At 39.9% G+C, this 26,212-nt stretch overlaps 1 protein-coding gene across 2 annotated transcripts; it reads left to right on the top strand.

Moving 5' to 3' along the window:
- LOC104434421 (PR5-like receptor kinase) lies at positions 1–26,212 on the top strand. Of its 2 annotated transcripts, none has more exons than XM_039306136.1 (2): positions 1–146; positions 24,941–26,212. In XM_039306136.1, the coding sequence occupies exons 1-2, from the start codon at positions 98–100 to the stop codon at positions 26,092–26,094; spliced, it is 1,203 nt and encodes a 400-aa protein (XP_039162070.1). In that variant the 5' UTR covers positions 1–97; the 3' UTR covers positions 26,095–26,212. The 2 variants fall into 2 exon arrangements, with proteins under 2 accessions (XP_039162070.1, XP_039162069.1); XM_039306135.1 differs by lacking the exon at positions 1–146 and adding an exon at positions 24,634–24,769.

The raw sequence follows: 26,212 nt of genomic DNA, 5'->3' as shown, positions 1-26,212 counted from the left end.
AGAATGATCTATTACCTCATGATGTGCCTGATCTTTATATCTCTTAGACACTTTGAAGTTATCAGTTTGCAATTCGTTGACACATTTTTCACTCTTGATGACTATTGTCTCAGGAAAACAAAGGGTTGGACTGAAAATTGGAATAGGTAATTATTTCAAGACTTTCTCTTCCGCTTCTCTACATTCTCCTCTGCAATTTGTTGCGACTTTTTGGCAATAATCTTGCATCGTTGCTCAATGGAATCAATATTTCCAAAATATCCTAGAAGCCTTGAAGAAGTGAGATTGCTGTTCAAAAGTATTCTCCATTTTTTTCAGGAATGGCTGCATCGGGAGCCGGAGTTGGGATCACCCTTATTTTGATGCTTCCCTTCAGGAAGAAACCAGTGATCAGAATTATTATGGCTTTGATAAAGCATAGGAGCGAACATTTCAATGGCGAAATGAAGATTGAGGGACTCATCCGAGAAGATACACCTACAAAGACATCAAGAGGATGACCAACTCTTTCAAAGAAAAGTTAGGTGAGGGAGGCTATGGCTGCATGTATAAAGGCAAGCTTTGAGATGATCAATTTGTGGTAGTAAAGCTTCTAAAGAAGCCGAAAGGCAATGCTGAAGATTTTTTCAATGAAGTTGTGAGCATAAGTAGGACTTCTCATATCAATGTTCTTAACCTTTTGGGGTTTTGTTTTGAAGGAAGCAAAAGAGCTTTGGTTTATGAGTTCATGCCCAATGGATCACTCGAAAAATTCATATTCAACAAGAGTAACACTTTGGAGGTAGATCGGCAATTGAGTTGGGACATATTGTACTAGATTTCGCTTGGCATAGCTCACAGGCTAGAGTACTTGCATAGAGGATGTAATACAAGGATCTTGCACTTCCACATAAAACCTCACAACATTCTTCTTGATGCAAACTATCGTCCCAAGATTTCCGACTTTGGTCTTTCCAAAATATGCCCAAGAGAAGAGAGCATCATGTCATTGCTTGGTGCCCGAGGCACCACTGGATACATTGCTCCGGAGCTAATCATAAGGAACATCGGAGGGGTTTCTCACAAATTGGATGTCTATAGTTATGGCATGATAGTTCTAGAGATGGTCAGCAAGAGGAAAAACATTGAAGTCACGGTAGATCATACAAGTGAAATATACTTTCCTCATTGGGTCCACCCACGCTTGGAGCTCCAAGAAGAGCTTGGCCTACATGGGATCACAAATGAGGAGGACGAAGGAATTGCGAAGAAGTTGATTGTAATAGGCTTATGGTGCATTCAGATCGATCCGAGAGCTTGACCATCGATGACCGGAGTTGTGGAGATGCTAAAAGGTAGTGTTGAGACCTTACAAATTCCTCCCAAACCATCCTTGTCATCACTCTCAAGATCACCCGAGGCTTGTCAATGTGAAAGTTCGTCTATGCCAGAGAGAAATGACTCGACTTGGGACAATTCAATATCAATTACATCAGACTAACATAGTTTGTAATAGAGTATTTACAGGGGTCAACATATCTACTGCTTCTGACCTGGACCCGCATATACTTCAAGTGTCATTTAGCAAAGACGTCCACGACTTCTTTTAGAGAATATATTTGAGCCCTTCCTTTTGCATATATTCAAAAGAAGCGCCTTCTCATCGTGTACGTAATATAATGAAAGTACAAGAAGTCAAACCGGTCAAAGATGTCCTTCTCCGACAGAAAAGAAAATCAACATCCACCACCCCAAGAACCAGATATGATTCGGATTTCAAAAAATGCGCATTTAGATTTTGAAAAAAAAAATCAATAAATCCTCCAAATGGATCAGATTTCATACATGACTTAAATTGTAGACATAATTTATTGCGTCAATGCACGGTCCCGGCGGTCCAAATTTCGAAATTCAATGCTTTCATGTATATCATATGTATATATGTATTTGGTATGATGTTTAGACTAGGGGTGTGCAAAATACCCGGGAACCGCCCGGACCGCCCGGAACCGGACCGAACCGCCCGAACCGGCGGTTCTTGAGGGAACCGGTCCGGTTCCCGATTCCAATTTTGGGAACCGGTGGGAACCGGTCCGGTTCCCGGTTCCATGGGCGGATCCGCCCACCCGGACCGGACCGGTTCCCTTTTAATATTAAAAAAAAATACTAAAATTGAATACAAAGCAATTGTTTTGTGGCAATTGTTTTTGCTGCAGGATGAATACAAAGCTAAATATTGGGGAATTCTTATGCTTTTTCGTTGTTTAGTTTATTTATTAATATAATGATGAATGTGATGTATTCAATAAAGTCTTGTTTAGTTGCACTTCCTTTGTTTTCCTGTGTTTGGATGGTGCCTCATTTCACTTCCTTTGATTTGTTTGTGCAACTTGTGATATTTTGCTGAACCTAATGAGGGATATGTCCAGTTCATAACTTTAAGAGAGACCCATTTTTCCTAAACACTTACTACTCTCTCTACCTCTATATCAACTTACGTACATCCATTCCTTCATTGGTTGCATTTATAGTTGCAACAAATGAATTTTTGTTCCACGTACTTAAATTTGGTTTTTCTTTCTTTGATTTGCTTTGATGTCACGTAGTCGTTCTATGTTGAAAACCAAAATTGTTTCGTGTCAAGATCGGTTCCATGGATCCACCTAGGAACCGGACCGGACCGGTGGTCCGATTCCCGGGTGGATCCATGCAACAAACGGGTGGATCCCAGTTCCAATTTTTCGGAACCGGTCCTTAGCGGGCGGTTCCCGGTTCTAGGTCGGGAACCGCCCGCCCGGACTATGCACACCCCTAGTTTAGACCTTTTTCTCTATCAGTTTCCAAGATTATTGTTCTGTAAAGTATTGTAATCGAGAATTTAGAAAATGAAAATACTACAACCTTATAGCTCTTGATTACGTATTAAATTTTGTTCGCAATGATTTGAGATCATTAATCTCTTAATCGTAGCCACATATATAATACGAGCCACCGAGTTATATAATTACTGGTTACTAAAAGTGTAAGAGAGAACATAAAAAATGCCAATTCCTGCAACTTTCCATAGACACTGTATTCTATAAAATTTAACCACGAAAATTTCGCTACCTCAAAACTTACTAATAATAACTGAGATTTAAGACACTCAAACGTAGGTGTTTACTAACACCATGACAGCATTGGGTCATAGGCTACATTAAAGGGAGTCGCAACTCCAATGTGGGACAAAACTCCCAAGGAAATATGCAACATAAATTATTTAATTTTTTTTTTGCAAGCACTAAAATTTTTATGATGGATGAAATGATAAAAAAATGAACAATTTTTTGCGTTGCTTAGTAAGAATTGTGGGATAATTATCTAGTTAGTCTCAAATTTATTGTGTAAATGCTAATTTTGTCATACATTTATCAATTTTATCAATGTAGTCCTAAACATTTACTCAAAATTTCAAAGTAGTTCTTCCGAAAAACTAACGCTGGAAATTGCTAATATGGTGTCCAATCATCGCCGATCGTACTATATGTGGATTCTCACGTCAAGGATTTCCAACAGCAATCGGTCGAAAAAACTACGTAAGAATATCTTGTCAAACTTAAAATTATCTTAATAAATTTGAAAAAACTATGACTGAATTGACATTCATATAATAGGTATAGAACTAAATTGATACTTTTTTCCTAATATTTTTGTAACGGGAACTTTGTTCCGAGTGTAATTTAGAGGTCCCTTTGGCTCAGATGGTTCAAGGTTTGTTCCTAATGATTTGGTAGATCGTCATCAATTCTGACACTTCAACACGTAGGTGGGCCCTCCAATGTAATCGTTAATAAGAGGTCCCTTTGACTAGGAAGTATCATGGTCGGTTCCTCTAGACTTTCTAGTGCAAATTTTCCATGTAGGACAACAATGTATTTACATTGGGTGCTTGAATAATGCACGCATGGGACTAATTTCTGCCTCGCTTGACATTTGCTTCGAAGTCAATGAACTAGCGCACGGTAGTTATCAGAGCTAGGACCAATTCAAACTAACTCCATTTGATTTCTCTTCTATCCTACTCTACCTCCTTCCAATCCAAATGAATCTCCAGAGCTTCAACTGCGGAGCTAATTGTTGCCGGTTTGCCCTTGTCATTGTCTTCGCCAGCTTAGTCTATTAGGTTGTATCTAGAAGATGCGCAGTATGAGGCCTGCACACCTCGGGACTGTGGATATGGCCCGAACATCAGCTACCCTTTCTGGATTTCGGGCGAGCAGGACTCCTATTGTGGCTATCCAAATTTTAAGATCACCTGCATAGGGATATTCCCAGTCCTGAATTTCTCGATCAGTGAGTTCATCATCAAGGAAATCTCCTACATGAACCATTCTATCCTCCTGGTTGATGCCCTCGTGTACCATGACACTTGTGGTGCTCCACTGCATAATATCAACCTCGAAAGCGCGCCTCTCATTCTCAGTTCCACTAATGCCAATTTCTTCTTCTACTATAATTGCACCTTGCCGCCAGATTTTACATATCTAGTGGACTGTGCTAGCAACTCCACCCACCACTCTTTTGCTTATTTTCCTGAGGAAGTATCGCAGGAAATATATTTGTATTATGCCGTCAGTACCTGCGACTCTACAGTTAGTGTACCTGTTTATGTTAATACAAATATCAATAGCTTGGCGACTATGAATTACGGTGAGATTATGGAGATGGGATTCCTTTTGAACTAGACCGCATTTAATTGTAGCAACTGCGAGGGAAGTGAGGGATGGTGTGGATTCGAGAACGATGATTTTGTTTGCTTTTGCCAAGATGGTCCTCATCCTCAAAGCTGCAATGATGGTAAGTGGATGGGGGAGTTTTTTTTTTTTTTTTCTGTTTTTGCTTCTTGACTGAGTTTTCATATCTACTGTTTTGCTTGATCTTCCTTTCGACATGCGGAGGTTGGTATCTGCGTCCCACAAGATCCAATAGTTAAAAAGTATTAAGTGAAGCTGGAGCTACACCAAATTCACAGTAAAAATTTCAAATGTTGGACCAAAATAACTTGCTTTTTTTTGTGGGATTTTCTTGTGCATACGACCAAACAAGAAAGAAAGAAAGAAAGAAAGCAGGAAGGAAGGAAGGAAGGAAGGAAAGAGAGAAAGCTCCCGTCTATTCTAGTGGTGCTAAAATCTGATGAGGTGTTCAATCGAAATAGGTAACATTGATCGATTTGAACTGTACATATAATTAACTCTATCATGCTATAGGTTTTGATTGTGACATGACCTTATTTATAATTAGCATAAGCACTATAATGAGTGTGGATCCAAGCATGGGCCATACATGCTTTGATTTGATACATATGCATGCTTCAAACCACTTTCTGCCTCGCTTGATGTTGGCTTCAAAGTTGAAGAACTAACACACAACAGTGATAGGGGTTAGAACCAATTCAAACCAACTCCATTTGATTTTTTTACAAATGCTTTTCGCACTCTCTCCTACCTCTTTCTCTTATCCTCTGCAATTGTTGTTTTCAAAAGAATAGAGGAGTTGACAGCAAAAGCTATATATATTATTCAGAAAACTAAAAAATGCTCAATACATACTAAAACTTAACTATAAACCCATGTTGCCCACTTACAGCTTGTCTTGTCCACAAAACCAGCAACAAACTAACAGAAGATCAAACCATTGAAGCATACTTCCCTCATTGGGTACGTCTAGAGCTCCAAGAAGAGCTTGGACTACTCAGGATCACAAATGAGGAGGACAAGTAACCGTGAAGAAGATTATTATAATTGGCTCATAGTGCATTCAAATCAATCTGATAGCTTGACCATGTATGACCCAAGTTGTGCAAATGCTAAAAGGCAGTGTTGATGCCTTGTAAATTCCTCCCAAACCCATTTTGCCATCACCCTCAAAATTGCTTGTAGCTTGTCCATGTGTAAGTTCGTCTCTACAAGAGAGTAATAACTCAAGTCAGGGTTATTCAATATTAATTATATGAGACCAACATAGTTTTTTTTTTTTTTTTGTGACCCAGGGAACCCCCGCACGGCCGACAGCCGGAGAGTAAAACCCTACACGTGGGAGGACCCACCACCCCCGGCGTCACACTTAAGTCCCCAAGCAACCGTGAGGGGATTCGAACTCCTCCCCTTGCGTTAGGGGGAGAGAGCCCAAACCATCGCAGCCACCAAGGCGGTGGTGAGACCAACATAGTTTGTAACATACTATTTGGAAAAAAAAAAGCGATTGCAAAATTAATGATAATTGGGTTGTTTATAAATTTGTGATGAGATGTCTAGGTTGAATTCTACAAGTGTGACTAAAAAAAGAGTGCAAAGGGTATTGTTGATATATAAATTTTCACATTTGGATCTCCATAGCATTTCTATCAATATTACGGATCTAATTTATGACATAAATTGGCCCCTTAACCCAAAAAATTGCATGTATCATTTAGTAATCACATTGCTTGCTACTTCTCATCACCATTAGGGACATTTTGATTTTAAAATTTTCGCATAGGCATAACTATAATAAAAATAATAAGTTAAAATAAATACAAAAAAAAATTTATACCATAATAAAAGGGAACGAGGCTTACGGATCATTTTATATTTCACAAACACGTTAAGCTTGTCATACCAATTAAGGCCCCCCGAGTGGGCCCGGGTGCGAACCCAGCAGATGGGCTTCAAAATGAGGCCCGTTTTTAGCCCACGAGAGAGCTTTGATAGCTGCCCACACGCTCTCAAACGGAGGTGAATGCATTGGCCATCCGTCTGAACTTTTGTCGACTCAAACAAGGAGTTCATTTCCTGTTTGTTTCTTTTTTTTTTCTCTGACCCAATCAACAAGTCCGCACTATTCCTTTTCTTTATTGCTTTCTTTTCACGGTCAAAGTCCTATTCCACTTTGACTCCAACGTGAAAAATGTTGAAGTGGACTTTAGCGCTGAAGCAATTTCCGAACATGTAAGATTCGGCTTTCAACTTTAAAGCTTGTAGACGACTTGAGAAACACGGTTGTCTGCGACGACCAAGACCAAGACATTCCTTCACCACCAAACATTTTTTCCCATGCGGTGCATATTACATATACAAAGTTGAAAGGGAAAGAAATAGGTTGAAGAATAATGCTAAGCATGTTAGATGACTGAAAAAATTACTTATGTAGTTTGGGACATCACTTAGTAATTAATTTAATGGACCGAATTTAATTTACCTAATGTCACATCATCATCTGAATATTCATATAGGCTAGCTACCATATACAAGAATACTAGCATCCTCTATTATACTACGGCTGTTAATTGCATTGATGCATGGTGCTGACGATGATGGATTTCGAGCTTCCATACTTTCATGTGCTGTGGTATTAATGCTCTTCATCTATAGTGTTCTATGTGTTTGGCATGACGATTGGACCTTTGCTCTGTAATAGTTTTTCAATATTATTGTATTATACTCGAGAAGTCTAGAAAATGAAGAATCCTCCACTGCCGCTCTTTTCCTCAGCTTTTTCCACTTTCAAATCCATTCGTATAATTCATGCACAACTTGGGAAACACGGTTGTTTGCGACGACCAAGACCAAGACATTCCTTCACAGCCAAACATTTTTCCCAATGCGGTGCATAGTACATACACAAAGTTGAAAGTGAAAGACATAGGTTGAAGAATAACGCTAAGTATACCAGATAAATAAAAATATTACTTATGTAGTTTGAGACATCACTTAGTAATTAATTTAATGGACTGAATTTAATTTACCTAACATCAAGGAAAAGTGTTGAAAAAGTATAAACATTTTGCATTTGTGTCAATTTAATCATAAACCTTGTTTTTTGTGCCAATTAATTCCTAAACTTTTTTACATTGTGTCAATTGAGTCTTTTCCAACCAATTTTGGCCGGATTTTGCTGACTAGACGTAGGCCGGCCGACGTGGCCTAATCGGCACCGACGTGGACAACTTTTAATAATATTTTTTCTTTTTTCTTTTTTCTTTTTCTTTTTCTTTTTCTTTTTTCCTTCTTCTCCTTCTTCCTCCAACCAGTCACTAGACCTCGGCAACCAGCCAGAGGCGATGGCTAGTGAGGTCGAGGTTGACCTCACCAGCCACCTCGCCAATGGCTGCGAGGGCGGCAAGTCTCGGGCCTCAAGTTGGCCTCGTGCCAGCTGGCGGGCTCGCCCTCCCGGCCATGGGCGAGACTCAACCCTCGCCAAATCCGGCGAGGCAAGCCTCGCCCGCTTGACGCGAGGCCGCCCTCGCAGCCACTAGCGAGGTGGCCGGCGAGGTCAACCTCAACCTCACCGACTGTCGCCTTTGGCCAATCACCGAGGTCCAACGACCGGCTGGAGAAAAAGGAGAAGAAGGAAAAATAAAAATAAATAAATAAATAATTCAAAAAATTAAAATATTATTAAATGTTGTCAACGTCAGCACCAATTATGTCATGTCAGCCAGTCGGTATCTAGTTAGCAAAATCCAGCCAAAATTGGCCGGAAATGACTCAATTGGCACAACGTAAAAATGTTTAGGACTTAATTGGCACCAAAAAATGTTTAGAACTAAATTGGCACAAATGCAAAAGATTTAAGACTTTTTTAACACTTTTCCCCCTAACGTCACATCCTCATCTGAATATTCACGTAGGTTAGCTACCATATACAAGAATACTAACATCCTCTATTATATTATGGCTGTTAATTGCATCAATGCTTGGTGACGATCATTGATTTCGAGCTTCAATACTTTCACATATATGCTATGGTAATAATGCTCTTCATATACATTTTTTATGTGTTTGGCACTACGATTGGACCTTTGCTCTGTAATAGTTTTTCAATATTATTGTATTATACTCAAGAATTGTAGAAAATGAAAAATCCTTAATATTGTAGTACTCAATTGCACATGAAGTTTTATTTGTCCAAGATTTAAGATGATTAATCCCTTAATCCCACTATAGCCACATATATGATACAAGATATCAATCTCACTCCATCGAGTTATTATCTTTTTTGGTGTAAATATGTGAATATCATTAATTAGATGAGGTACATAAACTTAGGGGAATCCCCTAGCATTCCACAAAAACTAATTATGTAAGAAGATACAGGAAGGAAGCCTCCATATAGTAGCCAATAAAATGTTTGCCGGGAAGTCCTACACTTTTGGTAAAGTGACGCCCTATCTCTTACAATCTTTTGAATCCTTGCTAACAAAAGATGAGGTTCAATCAACATGTTTTGAAATCATTTGCAATCATTTGCGGTTACATTCCATCCAAATGCAATAGATTGTCACTAAGAAAGACAACTTGAGGAATCTCACCTCCAAGTTTTTGCCCTTGTGGCCCCAATCATCTATTGAAGTTCTAAGTTCCAACCTCCTACATAATGCCAAAATACTATGACATACACTATTTGTCTAGGTGCACTCAAAGAATAAGTGGTTTCTATCTTCATTACCAGTCATGCAAAAGTTACACTTAGTATCTACTGAAGACAACCAACCATGATATGGCTATTGTTGTCAGTAGTCTATCTTTGCAAAGAAGCTAACTAATAAAAGTATGCTTGCTAATACCATTGGTCCAAATTAATTGATACCATTCCACGGTCGATCCCTCTTGTCTAAATTCCTCCTATACCTCTTTGCAATAGTATGTTTTGCTAGAGATAATAGGCATTAGAGCATGTCTTAGCTTGAGAATGCATTGTCAATTTCAAGCCATATTGCCCTTTGTTGACACCTAATTTTGGAAAAATAAAATTACATTTTGAACAAATAAAAGAAAAAAAGATAAAAAAAAAAAGGGAAAATCGATTTGATTGATTATGCATGGAAATTTGAAATTCTGATGGATATTCAGTTTTTGATAAATGCAGAAACAATTAAAAATCAAGTGAACAAATGGCAAGGATTTTAATAAAATGGAAGCCAAACCCAAAATCAGTGAGGATAATGATCAGATTGATAAATCAAAAGGAAAGTATCAAAAATTATACTCATCAAGTGAGCTGTTTGCAAAAATCAAAACGAACTTGGATATGTTTTTGGTAACGTGAGTGAAAAACCGAAATATAAATATGCGATGGCAAATCGAGGCTGAAATTCTGTAATTCTCACAATCAAGGAAGCACAAAGGGGTGCATGATAAAAATTATTTTTGTTCCGAAATGATTTTTATGTTCCGACCAATTTCTGAACAAAACTTGTTTGATAATGCTTATCAAATTTTATATTTCTAGAATAGATTTCTATTCCAGTAAATAGAAATTGAGGAGAAATCAGAAATAGAAAATTTCTATTTCTGATTTCTTCAAAATCAATTTCGATTTCTCCTAACCTAATTTCACTCTTCTCCCTCATACGCCTCTTCTCTCCGCCTCCTCCTCCGCCTCTTCTCTACCTCCTCCGCCTCTCCGCCTCCGCGCCTCTCCTCCGCCTCCGCACCGACGCCCTCCACCTCTTCTCGCACCCCGCCGCTCGTTCCCCTGCGGCCGTAAGCCCTCAACGGATCCGAGCACCGACGCCCTCCGCCTCTTCTCTACACCCCCGCCGCCCGTTCCCTGCGGGGCGGCCCTCAACAGATCCGAGCACCGACGCCCTCCGCCTCTTCTCTGCACACCCGCCGCTCGTTCCTTGCGGCCGGCCCTCTCGCAACAGATCCGAGCACCGACGCCCCGCCTCTTCTCGCACCCCCGCCGCTCGTTCCCCGCGGCCGAAGCCCTCTGCAACAGATCCGAGCACCGACGCCCTCCGCCTCTTCTCGCACCCCCGCCGCTCGTTCCCCGCAAAGCCGGAAGCCCTCAATAGATCCGAGCACCGACGCCCTCCGCCTCTTCTCTCGCACCCCCGCCGCTCGTTCCCCCGCAGCCCGGAAGCCCTCAATAGATCCGAGCACCGACGCCCTCCGCCTCTTCTCGCACCCCCGCCGCTCGTTCCCTGCGAAGCCGAAGCCCTGCTCGGAAATGCAGATCCGACGAGCACCGACACCCCAAGCCGCTCCCGCTCTGCTCCGTCTCACCAAAAGCCGCCATCGCCCGCGACCTCGCTACGCGCCCTCTCCTCATCCATCGACGAGTTATCAAACAAATTTTTTTCTCGAAACTCGTCTAGAAATAGAAATAGAAATGTTGTCATGCAACCCCAACTTTCTAAAGATCAATAGAGGTTTTCACTATAAAAGGGCTACAGTTCGTGAGAAATTTTTTGGTGCGAAAAATGGGGAGAGAATGAAAAAAACGTGAAAAGAATTCGTGCAAAAAAAAAGTACAGAGAGAAGTGGGGGAGGTCAGAAAGCAAAAAAATTTCGAGAGAAAATACATGTGAAAAATCTTCGTCCATCTTTAGTCAACAAAGAAAGCCACTTCCCATTTTCTTGTCCTGACAAGCTCCAGAGAAAAAGCAGCAAGAAGTGCAGAGAAAGGACGTGAGAAGAGACGTGTGAGAAAGAAAAAAAGTAAAGTAAAGCTTGTCTTCTTCGAGCGTCTCCTCGCCGCTACTGGTTGACTGCCGCCCCTGCCCTTTGAGCACGACCAGCAGCACCCACCTCAGACGTTGCCAGCGCCGGTGGTTTGAGCCTCCTTTTGCCGGTGACCCCTGAAGCCTGCTCGCCGCTGCGCCACCGCGAGACACACCACGGCCGAGCCCCGCATCGCAACCGACGCTGCCGCCCAGCGACCCGCGACCCAGCTCCGTGACCCGCGACCCAGCCCCGACTCCGCCGCGGCCCTGAGTTGGATCCCGCCGCCGTTCACTTGCAGCCGCTCCCCACCAGAGCTCCGACGACCGGTCAAACGACTGCCCGTCGCCATTCCCCCGTCGATTCCCTTTGGTAGTTTTTTATTTTTAACTTTTTACTTTACTTTTCACTTTATTTATAGTTTAGTTTATTTTACTCTTTTTTATTTGTTATGTTATCTTTTTGTGTATTTCATTTGATAGCATTTTTAGTTTAGTTATTTGATTTTGTAATATTGGATGTTAATATCTGTAATTTTTGTAGGCATTATCCGCAAAATTTTGTCCGGAATTATTATAATTATTAATTTGATCCGAGAGATATGTGATTATTTTTTAAATTATTTTAATTGTTGGGCTTTTTAGTGGAATTTCAATTGTTAAATCACAATGATTATTTAATTTGGTCCGTAAGACTTCGGATCAGATTTGTAATTATTTTGATCTCTTTGTCGTGATAATTAGAATTAGAATAATCGTTAATTTGACCCGTGAGACAACAGATTATTTTTATCGATTATTTTAATCATTTATTTTGTCGATAGTTTAGGTTTAATAATTACTTATCTTTTGAAAAAACTAAAAATCAGAAAATCAAACAAAAATCAAAATTCTGCATGAGCATATAGGTTTAATAAATCGGACATGTAGGTTTAGTAGATTAGAAATTTTTTAAGATTACATTTTTAGGATTGCATTTTTAGAAGTAAATTAGGTTGGACTTAAATTAGTTTTTAGATAATATTCGTACATTTTACTTATCCCATTTTTCTTTTAAAAAATAGTTTTCTAAGATAGAATAGGGTTAAGTCAAATTAATCCCTAGAATAAATTAGAAAATTATCCCTTTTTAGATAGTTTAATTAGGGTTTTCATAAATTCTGAATTTCAATAAAAAAAAATACAAAATACTAAGTGCATGTTAACTAGTTTGCATAATAGGATCATTTAATCATAATTTATTTACTAGTAAAATTAGGTCATGAGGTGCATGTTAACTAGTTTGCATAATAGGCCCATTTAATTAGAATTTGCATATTAATAAGATTAAGTCATTTAGTTAAAAAAATGCTTTTTTATAAAAGAATTCTAATTTTTAAGAAAATCCAAAAAAAAAATGATTGCTTGCTTTGTGTGATGCAATTTATTTATTTATTATTCTTATTTGAATGCTTGAGATCTGTGTGATCACATTTTTGCATAATAGTGATCTAGGTTAAAATAAATCAATGCTTTTGCCTGAAAAAACATTCTTGAAAATTAAAAAGAAATGGTACCGAAAGAGCATTAGAGCAATCTAGTATAACCAAGTCCCCGTACCCTTAGTCTCTAGTTCGTAGGAGTAAAATAATCCCCCCAGTATTTTACTTAGGTGTCTAATCGACCTACCATAAACCGATTAGTGGCGACTCCTAGTTAAAAATCTTTTGCATGTTAAATATTTGAATTTTAAGTCGCGAATTGGTATGGGAGTACCAAAAGTGTAGGACTTAGTAGTCCATTAACCTAGTTTTAGGTGGTGCACCCGAAAATTAGGTCGCGACACCCTTTATGTCGAGTTGCATAATGGGAGTACCTCTGCATTTGATATGTGAACCTAAGTACTCCACATGGATGAGGATTGAAGATTGATGAGGCTTCAAAGCATGTCATCGATACTTTATTCCAAAGTTTCAAATCGAGCAGGCCTAGACCTCCCTCCTTTTTCCAATGAGCATACTACATTCCATGCAACTTTGTGGGATTTGTGAGTTTTTGCATTGACATCAAGTTATTATCTTATTGAAGACTAAAAGTATAAAAGAGCTGGCTCAGACTCTCTCCTCCTCACGAATGGAAGAAGTTCGAATCCCAGAAACGCCGTTAGGGATTCTTACTTGGAGTACTGTGGTGGTGGGTCCTGCAATCGCTCTCCTAGGGTTTGCTCGCCGGCTGTTGGCTTACAAGGTTCCCTGGGTTACAAAAAAAAAAAAGTATAAAAGAGAATGTATTAAAATTACACAATGAAAATTTTTGTTACCGCATAAAAAAACTAATAAACACTGTGATTCAAGAAACTTGCCGCTAGTGTTTACTAAACCCATAACTACATTTGCTTATAACTTACATTAAAGGGAGCGGCAACTCCAAAACGGGACAAGAATTTCAATTTTAATGTGTAATATAATATAAACAATTAATTTTTGTTAGCAATAAATTTTTGTCTATTGGAAGAAAAGAAAAAGAAAAATTCTACAATTGATTTGCGCTGCTTAGTCAGAATTGTATAACAGGAGGTTTGTTCCTAAGAGTAAACATCGTTGTCTCCTTTCAATATTGATGTCAAATTGAACCTTTTGAGGTCAAAGCTAGGGCAAGCCTCGTCATTTACTTTCCATTCCGATGTTAGAACGAACTCAGTTTGGGAAAATTGTCCAAAAAGTCTTAAACATATTGTACTTTTACCAATTCAGCTCTAAACATTTTCACTTCTTGCCAATTAAGTCTATTCGTACAATATTGGCCAGAAAATGTTGACGTGGATGCCAACGGTGCCACATAGGACCGCCAGCAATGACGTTGACAATTTTAATAATATTTTAATATTTTTTGAATTTTTTTCTTTCTTTTCTTTTTGGCTTTCTTCTTGGCCTTTTCCAATGGCCGGCTGGCCATAGAGGATGGCCGGCCAACTAGCCTTGCTCACCATAGGCGAGGCCCGACTAGGCCAAGGTGAGCCCCGGTGAGGGAAGCCCTCGCCCAGGCGCGGCCCAGCAAGGGTCGCCTGAGCGAGGTCGACCCTTCCCTAGGCCAGGTAAGGTTGACCTGCGCCCAAGCTAGGGCAACCTCGCTAGGTGTCAGCCGAGCGACGACGACGTTGGGTGAGGCCACCCTTGCTTGGATGAGGGCCAGCCTCACCAAATTTGGCTAGAGGAGTCCTCGCCGACAGTCACCCTCGCCTAGGCGACTATTGGCCTCAAGGCGACCTCGCCGGGCATCGGCCAAGCAAGGCCACCTTGGCTAGGCGAGGGCCGGCCTCACCAAATCTGGTCTGGGCAACAGCTCCCCTCACTAGATCTGGCGAGGCCGGCCTCGCTCAGCATCGCCATCATCCCACCAACATCTAGTGAGGCCACCCTGGCCTAGGAGCAGGTCAGCCTTGCCCATGCGACCCTTCCCGGGCCGTGCTTGGGTTAGGGCTACCCTCACCAGGGCTTGGCCTAGCCCGATCAAGCCTCGCCTGTTGCGGGCAAGGCTAACTAGCTAGGCATGTGGCCGATGACCGGCCGATCATCGGAAAAGGCAAAAAAAAAAAAAAAAAAAAAAAAAAACCAAAAAGAAAATAAAGAAAAGGAAAAAAAAAGGAAAATAATAAAATTCAAAAAATATTAAAATATTATTAAAAACTATCCACGTCGTGTTGGTGTCCATGTCACCATTTTCCGATCAAAATTAACAAGAAGTGAAAACGTTTAGAATTAAATTGGTAAAGTTAAAAGGTTTATGACGGAATTGACAAAAGTGCAATAAATTTAGGACTTTTTGGATAATTTTCCCTGTCATGGTCAAAGCCTAGTCAAGCCTTAGATCGAATACTAGATACATTAGCACTGTGCATTTATATAATGATTGGTCCATTATTTTTATTTATAAAGTAATTGTCCGGAACAATATTAGTGACCTTCAATTGCCTAGTATACTATTTCTTCCCCTTTATTTACCTTGCGGGAAAGAAGAGAAAACAATCCAGCATCTAATTTTTCCTAGAAAAGAAGATACAAGTAAAGTTAACAATTCATGTTTCAATGATTTATAAATTAGTAAATATGCTACAAAGATATATAGTGTACTATGTTTCGTTTAAGTCCGATATCACCAATCTCACGTATAGAGACATCTCGGGAGTAACTCAACCTGGCTGGAAAAAAAAAAAAACTTCGATTTTTAACTCCTTCAAATCAGCGTAAACGCTGAACAATTAAAGTGTATTTTTCTGGTCTTCCTTTGTTTCTTCTTTCTGGCTGCCTTTCCGGTTTTGCATGTGGACGCCAGCGAAGCAAGCACGAAAGGAGCATTGACTCTCTCTCTCTTTTGTCTTTCCATCGATATATTTTCCACGAAATATGACATTTGCAGATAGTGATATAGTCGAACTTTAAAGCATTGATTAGACTTTTACGACCAAAAAAAACCATTGATTAGACTTTAAAAGCAGGGTCAAAAATTAGGATATCATATTTAGCACTATGCATTTATATAATGATTGGTCCATTATTTTGATTTATAAAGTAACATCCCGCACAATATTAGTCACCTTCAATTGCCTATTATACTGTTTCTTCCCCTTTATTTACCTTGGGAAAAGAAGGGAAAACAATCCATCATCTAATTTTTCCTAGAAAAGAAGATACAAGTAAAGTTAGCAATTCATGTTTCAATGATTTATAAATTAGTAAATATGCTACAAATATATATAGTGTACTATGTTTCGTTTAAGTCCGATATCACCAATCTCATGTATAGAGACATCTCGGGAGTAACTCAACCTGGCTGGAAAAAAAAAAAAAAAACCTCGATTTTTGACTCCTTCAAATCAGCGTAAACGCTGAACAATTAAAGTGTACTTTTCTGGTCTTCCTTTGTTTCTTCTTTCTGGCTGCCTTTCCGATTTTGCATGGTGGACGCCAGCAAAGCAAGCACGAAAGAAGCATTGAATCTCTCACTTTTGTCTTTCCATCGAGATATTTTCCACGAAACATGACATTTGCAGAGAGTGATACAGTCGAACTTTAAACCATTGATTGGCTTTAAAAGCTTTGGTTTATTTCACAAAAAATGAATAAGTTGAAATATATTTTTATACGAATAATTACTTATATTGTTGCAAAAATAAATAAGTGAAAAATATATGCACTGTCTATAAAAGTATTTAGACATAAATTATTATCAATAATAAAATTATTTTTCATTAAATAATTATTTCAAATGATATAAACGATTACTTATCAGTTGTCAATGTATGATGACAAATGAATAGGTGATAGTCAATAAGGGTATTGATTAAAAGGAGCTACGGATTACCAATTGAGGTATCAAAAGAAAGTTGGATACCTAGAGGACGTCAAAAAGCAGTTATGAGTTTGAAATCATTGGTGAGTGAGGCAATAGGGTTCAAGAAGTCGTGGAGTGACCAAAATGCAATTTTAAGGGATTAATCACTTGAAGACTAAATCACGGCATCAAGAGAGAATGAGCCCAAGATTTTCAGAGATGAGGGAACATGGGTAGAACCTTAGGAGAACTAGTTAAAGATGGTTATGACACGACCACTATAAACAATATTGTTCGTCTGTGAAGGCCCCCCGACACACAAATAAATCAATCTACTATTCTTTAGTTATCTTTACTTTTCCACGCTGTAGTTTTATTTTCTAGACTCACATCGTCAATTAAATTTCGGCATATTTCTTAGATGTAGTTTCTAAATCCACATCGTCAATTAAATTTCAGTGTGTATCTTTATCCCAGTTATCACATCATCAGTTAAATTCTATTGTAGCCTCTCTGCATTCTCAAGATTTATCGTTGATTAAATTTCGGCACAATTTTTGTACGTACAATTGAAGTGAACTTCGGGTTTTTCTTGTTGACTAATGATATTTTCTATTTGGAGTTGCCACAATACGTATCTCCTTTAATAAAAATTGAAGAACAACTTTCGATGAAAGATATTTCGTTGCAGGATCCAATTTGTGAGGAACACTAACCCAATAGATGGATCAAACAACATATGAGTCAAATTCTTGTGAATGGCTGATGATAGTTTGTAGAGATCGATGTAGAGACTGACTTAGAATTCTATATGCTCACATATTTATATGCTATTTCTGCATTAGCGACCTATGATTATAGTATGTCATTATTATTGTATTGGAACTTTTTATACACATAGTACTGCCCGAACATGCAAAATAATTCCTCGAAAATCTTTGATTCAAGGTGCATTTACTTAAAGCAAATACCATTTGGTTAAGTGAATTTTGATGTATTTTTGCAAAATAGTTTTTAAGTTAAAAGAAAAGAAAAGAAAAATAGGTGAAACAGAGCACATAGCTACTGCTCATTATCTCCGTCTTGCAAATGAATCAATCATCGGCGAGATCGAACTGTCTAAAGGGCTAGACGAGACGATGCCAAGGTCATGTTTCCTGGAAACTATGACTCGACGACTATCTTCAAATGTCATGTTTCCTGGAAACTATCTCAACGAATGGGACAAAAGTGAAAGAATCTACGCCAAGTTCACACTTATATTTGATTTTCTAGCTTTAATATCCAAAATGAATGTGAAGTTCACGGGCCCTTCGTCTTTTTAATGCAACTAGAGCATTACAACGATTATAGTACCTATTGCATATCAAATTTTACTCGCAACGATTTAAGATCATTTGTGGCTTAATGTCAATGTGGTCACATATATGACACAAGCTATTGAATCAAACTCCATCAAGTCATGAACTTATTGAAGTCTACAACCTTAAAGAGAATATGACACATTGAGTTTGAATTTCAAAATCCATAAATTTCTTTGGTAATTTCTTCCTCTCCGTATTAGATTTGAATTGCAAGATCCATCAACTTCTTCAAGATTTCTCAACATAGACAATGCTGACGACCACTACTTTAATTGTTAAAGACTGTAATTTCATAAAATTTAATCATGACTAATTACACTAAATTAAAGTCCCCTAAATATATTTATAAAAAGTGCAATCAAGCCCTAGCTGTTTTTCAAAAAAAGCTGTATTAAGCTAAAGAAAAATTGATATTAGAAAAAATAATAAACAAGATAAATAAATAAATAAAATTATGGTCCAATGAAGTCTCCAACTTCTTAATTAATTGAATAACCCAACCATGAGATTGCGGACAAAGTGCTTGTAAAGACCAACACGTAAAATTCTACACACTAGTGTAATTATACGCTATTTTTCCGCCAATGACTTACGACCATATTAAATCGTTATTAATGTATTAGAAATTTTTTCCGTGTAGGATTACTCCAACGTTGCACGCAAATATATATCAAAGTCAAATTTGTGTAGCCTTTGTTCCAAAAAAATAAATAAATTGTGTAGCCTTTAGTCCCAATGCAAGACTTTCACCACTTTTATTAAATAGGCGGTCCATTCTAAATTGCCAGACGATCATCCTGTTACTCACCAAGAGAAGGACAAAGGAAATGCCAAGCCACCACATACTCTGCATTCTCTCCGATTCTCTCTCCCTCCTTCTCTTCTTCTTCTTCTCCTCCGCAAGCTTCCATGGAGTCCACTCCACTTTCTCGACCATTTGCGACCCCGTCTCGTCCTCGTTCCCATGCGGCAACGTCTCCATCCGATATCCATTCTGGTACAAAAGCGATGCCCCTGCGCACTGCGGATACCCAGGCCTCGGCCTCATTTGCCCTTATGACTCCCCTCACCCAATCCCCCTCCTTGGGGACGGCGCCTTCTTCGTCACCGATTTCAACTACGACGACGAAACCCTAACTCTCGTCGACATCGACGTCGCCGGCCGGAGATGCCCCAGGGCCCTCCATAACCTCACGATCGGCTCGCTCCCGCTCGATTACAACTCCGCCGACGTCAATCTCACCTTCTTCTTCAACTGCAGCGCTCCTCTGCCTGTGTCCAGCCCCTTCGTGGCCATCGATTGCTCGCAATTTGGTGTCAAGCGGTCGTACGTGTCCGTGAACATGAGCTGGGAGGAGGAGGAGGAGGTGGACTGCGAGGACACGAAGGTGACGGCGGCGAACGTGGTGAAGGTTTTCCCCTGGGCGATGAGCCGGGGGTTCGTGCTTGACTGGGAGGCGGCGAAGGAGTGCCGCGATTGCGAGCACTCCGGCGGGCGGTGCGCGTTCAACCAGACAGAGGAGTTGCTGTGCTTCTGCAAGGACGGGTCAAATCACACGGACGGTTCGGTTTGCAAAGGTAGGATTGAGGTTTGTGTCCGTTTCCTCTCTTTTTTCATAAATGGTTTTGCATCTATGTTCGCCAATCGCCATGATTGCTTTTTTCAATGCTCGTCACTTCTTAGTTGCTTGAGATTTGATTTCTGGCATACTTTGATTTTTCAGCAGCTTTTAGAATTAGAAAATTATATACTTAGGTTCGTCAATTTCTTAATACTTTTTCAAAATTTGAATGGTAACCACACCTACTAATATATCCTGTGCAACGAGTTCTATATAAAAACTTAAATTAATAAATAGAACAAGATTACCTATATATATAATATGAATTAATAGACAAACAAAATTGTTACTTTAGTATCATTCTTGTGTGGAAATTAGAACTGCAAATAAAATTTAACTAGTGAGGAATGGTACATGCGAAATAAATGAGTGCAAAACCTGATTGTGATATCTTATTCAATGTCTAATTCCTCCCAAGGAATTGGCGCCTAGAAATAGTTTTTATTTTCATTGCTTGAGACTTGAGCAATTGATCGGCCTTGACAATCTCTGTCAAGAAAAAGATGGCAACATTTGCTTATTGCTTCCTATAGCTAAAGATCCCAATGTGGATCATCACGTAGATCGCAAGAGATGGCCCTAGTCCGGCTCCACTAAGGAATCAAGATCCTTTTCAATTCACTGATATTTGAATCAATACATTGCATTCACTTTTTATTTTCTATCAGGTTTTCCCACTAATAAAAATTGTATTGATGTCCCCGATTTTCCCTAATGTAAACACGGATACGAGGTAGCGAAGATAATCCTAGGAAATCTCAATTCTAGAAGGAGCAATACACAAAACTAGCCTCAAAATCTCTAGGCCAGAATATATTAGAGATTGGACTAAATCGGAAGAGTAACGATCTGAATAGGATTAAACCTGGTCCATGAATGCCTCTGGCCCAGCTTAGTCCACTAATTAGTGTGGCTCGTTGACGGAGTGGATTTCTGGACTAGTCACTGGCATGACATGGCACTGGCACAATGCAGCTCTGACCATGGTCAAATGAGAGATTGACTAGGGGCATAAAGGGACACAAATCGATATATTATGCCTAAACGTTAGCAAAACGATTCTTATACGCTAATAAATCGCATACTTAAAACAATTATTCAAGTCGTTTGTAATGAGGCACTTGAACGTAAAACTTAGTTACACTATAACTTTTTTTTATCGAATTCCGTTCCAAACATACTTATAATCAATAGAAAGCCCTTCTAACATACTACAATAATCCCAACTTGATTGTCCCAAAATCAAACTGAAAACTAACAAAATAAGGGCCCGAAGTCGCTAGACGCGCACTGTTCATTGCGTGTGGGAAATTTCAAAATTTTGTTTCAGGCAAATTGTAAGTTCAAATCACAATCCGTAAAATCCCATAGCTCCACAACACTTTAAAGTATCATTTCTATAAAAATTCATGGTTTAACGACTCAAAAATCGGATTTCGCCGCTCAATTTTCTCAAAATTCACAATTTGAGCCCTTAACCCATAAATTACTTCGATGCTTAATCTCTTACTGGGTGTTGCATTATAGAGTCGAGTCAGCTTGGTGAGGCATTCACAATGTGCATGCGCTAAAACCCCTTTCTTTCTTCCCCTTTCTTTTCTTCTTTTTCTTCTTCTTCTTCTTTCTTTCCTTTCTTCTTTTCTCCCTCTCTGCCAAAGTGGTTCACACTTTTAAAAGTGACCGACCACTGTTCACCCTTTCTCTCTCTTTTTTTTTTTTTTTTTTTTTTGACTTTTCAAACTTTCTTTTGTTTCCTTTTTAAAAACAAAGTGGATCTCACCACTAAGGAAAAAGAGCCCAACTATGACACTCACTGTTTCCCAAGTTCTTTTATGCGAGGGAGACGGCGATGTCCACTATATCAACTGCGTAACCGTCGCAAATGTAACTTACCCTTTTTGGGGAGGCGACCAACCCCAATTCTAGGGGCTTCCAGGATTTAAGGTCGACTGCTATGAGGACGAATTCCCTATCTTTAAGTACCAAGAGCAGAAGTCTTATTTTCAGTACTTGAGGCCCGCGCGATTGACGAGCCTTAGCAATTCCTGTCATGAAAAAAATGGCAAGCTTCGCTTATTGCTTCCTAGCTAAAGATCCAATATGGATTATCATCACTATAAATCATGAGAAATGGGCCCGATCCGCTCAACCAAGGAGCCACTGCCCCTTTCCATCCACTGATTTTATCTAAATTGCAGCTGGGGTTGATGGTATGTCGATATCATCAGTCAAATCATTTCAAAAAAAAAAAGATGACGGGGCGAAGTTAAAAGAAACTCGTTCGGATGAAAGTTTGGCCACCTCAATTCTGAGGCTCCGATCCCTTATCTTCTCTAGTCTAGGCTATGGCCCTGCGTCTGTCTAGAACGCTGCAAACTACGTTCTTGAGGCCCTTATTGAAGTGTCCTCAAAGTGAATCGTGAAGGAAATTCGCAAAGCTCGTTGATGAGCCGGGGGCTGCGTGTAGGAATTGTAAAATGGGGAATACTATCCCAAGTCGTCCTAAAGTCAAGTTTACAATTAGCCAGCAGCTCAAGCTGCTTGGCTCTGTTTCCACGTGCCTTGTTGTCCTTCTTTTCCTCTCAGCTTTTGTCTCACAGCACCAAAGTCTTGGTCTTTCGGGAGGCCAAGCCGAGAGGTTCTTGTTAGTGCATCGGGTCACGTCATTCATTCCAAAACCAGCATTATTATTTATCCCTCTGCATCATCTTCCTTTATATGTACCCTCCTCCTTGTTTTGCTTCAACTCCAGCTCCCTTCAAATGGATCTTACCATGTCATGTTCCTCTCTCTCCTTGCTCTTCTTCCTCATCTCCCTCCAAATTCACTTCCTGGCGCCAGCTGCCAGCACGTTCCCACTGTTCCAAGAGTGCGCTCCTTCTAATTGCGGAGGTCAAGAAATCAGCTATCCTTTCAGGCATGATAAGCAACCGAGATACTGTGGGCATCCAGACTACGAGCTTGGCTGCCACGGAGATAGCCTGATCCTGTCCATGGAGTCCCTAAAATATCGAGTGATCCACATGAATACCAGCACACAGATCCTTGTGGTGGCGAGGTTGGATTTATCAGAAGATATATGTCTTGAAACATATAATGAAACCACTTTAGATTTGAATCTCTTCAACTACACTTCCAATGACGTCAATTCCACCTTATTCTTCGATTGCTACTCATTGCCGAACCCTCCGTGGCCAACCTCTCCACCTTATCCGTTCTCTTGTCCCGAGTCTCAAGATGGCTACTTTTTTCTCGGGGTCGACCTTCCAGAGCCACTGCCTGACCCATGCAGTTCCATTGTTCATGTCCCGATTTCAAAGAGTGAAACCCTAGGTTTTCCACCACCTCGGATGGATGGCAACGAGAGTGCTACGATTAGTGAGATCCTCAACAAAGCCTTTGAGATCACCTGGATTCTCAACACTTCTTCGCAATGCGAAAGTTGCAATAAATCTGGGGGAAGATGTGGGTATGGCTGGACAGGGGAAAAATTCAATTGTTTTTGCCCAGACGGAGTCTATTCATCGACTTGCAGCCGACCGGGTATGTATGCTTACTCTCCCCTAACTTGTGAAATTCAATTAGTTAATATTATATCATGGGAGGGACTGCTAGGTTTGATTGTTATTTGGAAAAACGATCCGCTCATGCCCCCTAAAAGCCTGATAGTCTCATTTAGCTGGGCATGCCCTTCTCTCTGATATGATAAAGTGCAGTAATCTCATTCTCACTGTGACATAATCATGCCAAGATTTAGACTCCAAGTCCTAAAACTTTATCACCCCATTCTCAACAGCCTTCCTTGCCTTAACTGTTGGATCATTAGGTCTGTATCTGCAAACCCGCAAGATCCAACGGTTCAAATACGACAAGCAATGGTGCTCCGAGTTTACCTTAAAATTTCACATCATGGACCAGTAATTTAAATCAGAACACTTAGCATAAGTCAATCAACCTAAAATTTAAATTTGACTTGTTCTTAAGTTTCCACGGCATCAACTCTTGACCCCTCAAATGGGCTACGCTTTTTCCACAGTGGGAATCTTGAAAAAAGGGTTTCACTTCTCAATTTCAACTTCACAGGAAGAACGCGGGACGAAATTGCTTTGCATGTTTCCTCTGTCTTCCTCATCACTTCCACCTCCAGACCCAGTTTGAACGCTCACTCCTCCACGAAATTTCAGAAAACTAAAACTGGTCTCGGTCAAAGTCGACGATCAAAATAGATTTCTATATCATACTGAGGAAGAATTATCGACATCCATCTCTTTCACACTTGAGTCCGGAGAAAGTGAATACAAAAATAATTTATCCATCCTCAGCTTGCCCCTGTGAACTCTAAACCCTCGTTCCACAATTTATTCTCCACCCATGAGAGCATGAACTTACTCAAATGGGTGACGCAGCCACTCTCCTTCTCTCCTCTCCTTCAAAGCTCCGTCCTCGTCTTCGTCCTCTGCCTCGCTTGGTATATGCTTCGAAGTTGAAGAACTGACACGACTGTAATAGGACTTAGGACCGATTCAAACCAACTCCATTTGATGTTTCTGCAAATGTTTTCCACACCCTCTGCTACTTTATTCGCCTATCCTCTGAAATCCTCTGCCTCCGTCCGGTTCGAATGTATCACCCAAACTTCATGTGTGTGCAGCAAATTGTCACCGATTTTCACAAATGTTTTCCACTCTCTCTCCTACCTCTTTCTCCTATGCCCTGAAATCCTCTGCCTCCTTCTGGTCCAAATGAATCATCCAAACTTCATGTGTGTAGCAAATTGTCACCAATTACTCCTTATCATCATCTTCGCCAACGTCTATCGAGCTCTATCGGATCATGCACAGTACGAGGCCCGCATGCCTCGAAACTGCATATATGGGCCGAAATAGAATGATCTATTACCTCATGATGTGCCTGATGTTTATATCTCTTAGACACTTTGAAGTTATCAGTTTGCAATTCGTTGACACATTTTTCACTCTTGATGATTATTGTCTCAGGAAAACATAGGGTTGGAGTGAAAATTGGAATAGGTAATTATTTCAAGACTTTCTCTTCCGCTTCTCTATATTCTCCTCCGCAATTTGTTGCGACTTTTTGGCAGTAATCTTGCATCGTTGCTCAATGGAATCAATATTTCTAAAATATCCTAGAAGCCTTGAAGAATTGAGATTGCTGTTCAAAAATATTCTCTATTTTTTTAGGAATGGCTGCATCGGGAGTTGGAATTGGGATCACCCTTATTATAATGCTTTCCTTCAGTAAGAAACGAGTGATCAGAATTATTATGGCTTTGATAAAGCATAGGAGCGAGCAATTCGATGGCGAAATGAAGATTGAGGGACTTGTCTCATCGAGAAGATATACCTACAAAGACATCAAGAGGATGACCAACTCTTTCAAAGAAAAGTTAGGCGAGGGAGGCTACGGCTATGTGTATAAAGGCAAGCTTCGAGATGATCAATTTGTGGCAGTAAAGCTTCTAAAGAAGCTGAAAGGCAATGCTGAAGAATTTTTCAATGAAGTTGCGAGCATAAGTAGGACTTCTCATATCAATGTTGTTAACCTCTTGGGGTTTTGTTTCGAAGGAAAAAAAAGAGCTTTGGTTTATGAGTTCATGCCCAATGGATCACTCGAAAAATTCATATTCAACAGGAGTAACACTTTAGAGGTAGATCAACAATTGAGTTGGGACACATTGTACCAGATTTCGCTCGGCATAGCTCACGGGCTAGAGTACTTGCATAGAGGATGTAATACAAGGATCCTACACTTCGACATAAAGCCTCACAACATTCTTCTTGATGCAAACTATTGTCCCAAGATTTCCGACTTTGGTCTTGCCAAAATATGCCCAAGAGAAGAGAGCATCGTGTCATTGCTTGGTGCCCGAGGCACCATCGGATACATTGCTCCCGAGCTAATCATAAGGAACATCGGAGGGGTTTCTCACAAATCGGATGTCTACAGTTATGGCATGATGGTTCTAGAGATGATCGGCAAGAGGAAAAACATTGAAGTCACGGTAGATCATACGAGTGAAATATACTTTCCTTATTGGGTCCACCGACGCTTGGAGCTCCGAGAAGAGCTTGGCCTGCATGGGATCACAAATGAGGAGGATGAAGGAATTGCAAAGAAGATGATTGTAGTAGGCTTATGGTGCATTCAGATCGATCCGAGAGCTCGACCATCAATGACCGGAGTTGTGGAGATGCTAAAAGGCAGTGTTGAGACCTTACAAATTCCTCCCAAACCATCCTTGTCATCACTCTCAAGATCACCCGAGGCTTGTCAATGTATGCCAGAGAGAAATGACTCAACTTGGCACGATTCAATATCAATTACATCAGACTAACATAGTTTGTAATAGAGTATTTACAGGGGTCAACATATCTACTGCTTCTGACCTGGACCCTTCAAGTGCCTTTTAGCAGAGACATCCACGACTTCTTTTAGAGAATATATTTGAGCCA

This window comes from Eucalyptus grandis, chromosome 2 (assembly GCF_016545825.1).
Source record: "Eucalyptus grandis isolate ANBG69807.140 chromosome 2, ASM1654582v1, whole genome shotgun sequence".
NCBI classification, from domain to species: domain Eukaryota; kingdom Viridiplantae; phylum Streptophyta; class Magnoliopsida; order Myrtales; family Myrtaceae; genus Eucalyptus; species Eucalyptus grandis.
The sequence above is the reverse complement of the archived record's forward strand: the minus strand, read 5'-3'. Positions and strand labels throughout refer to the sequence as shown.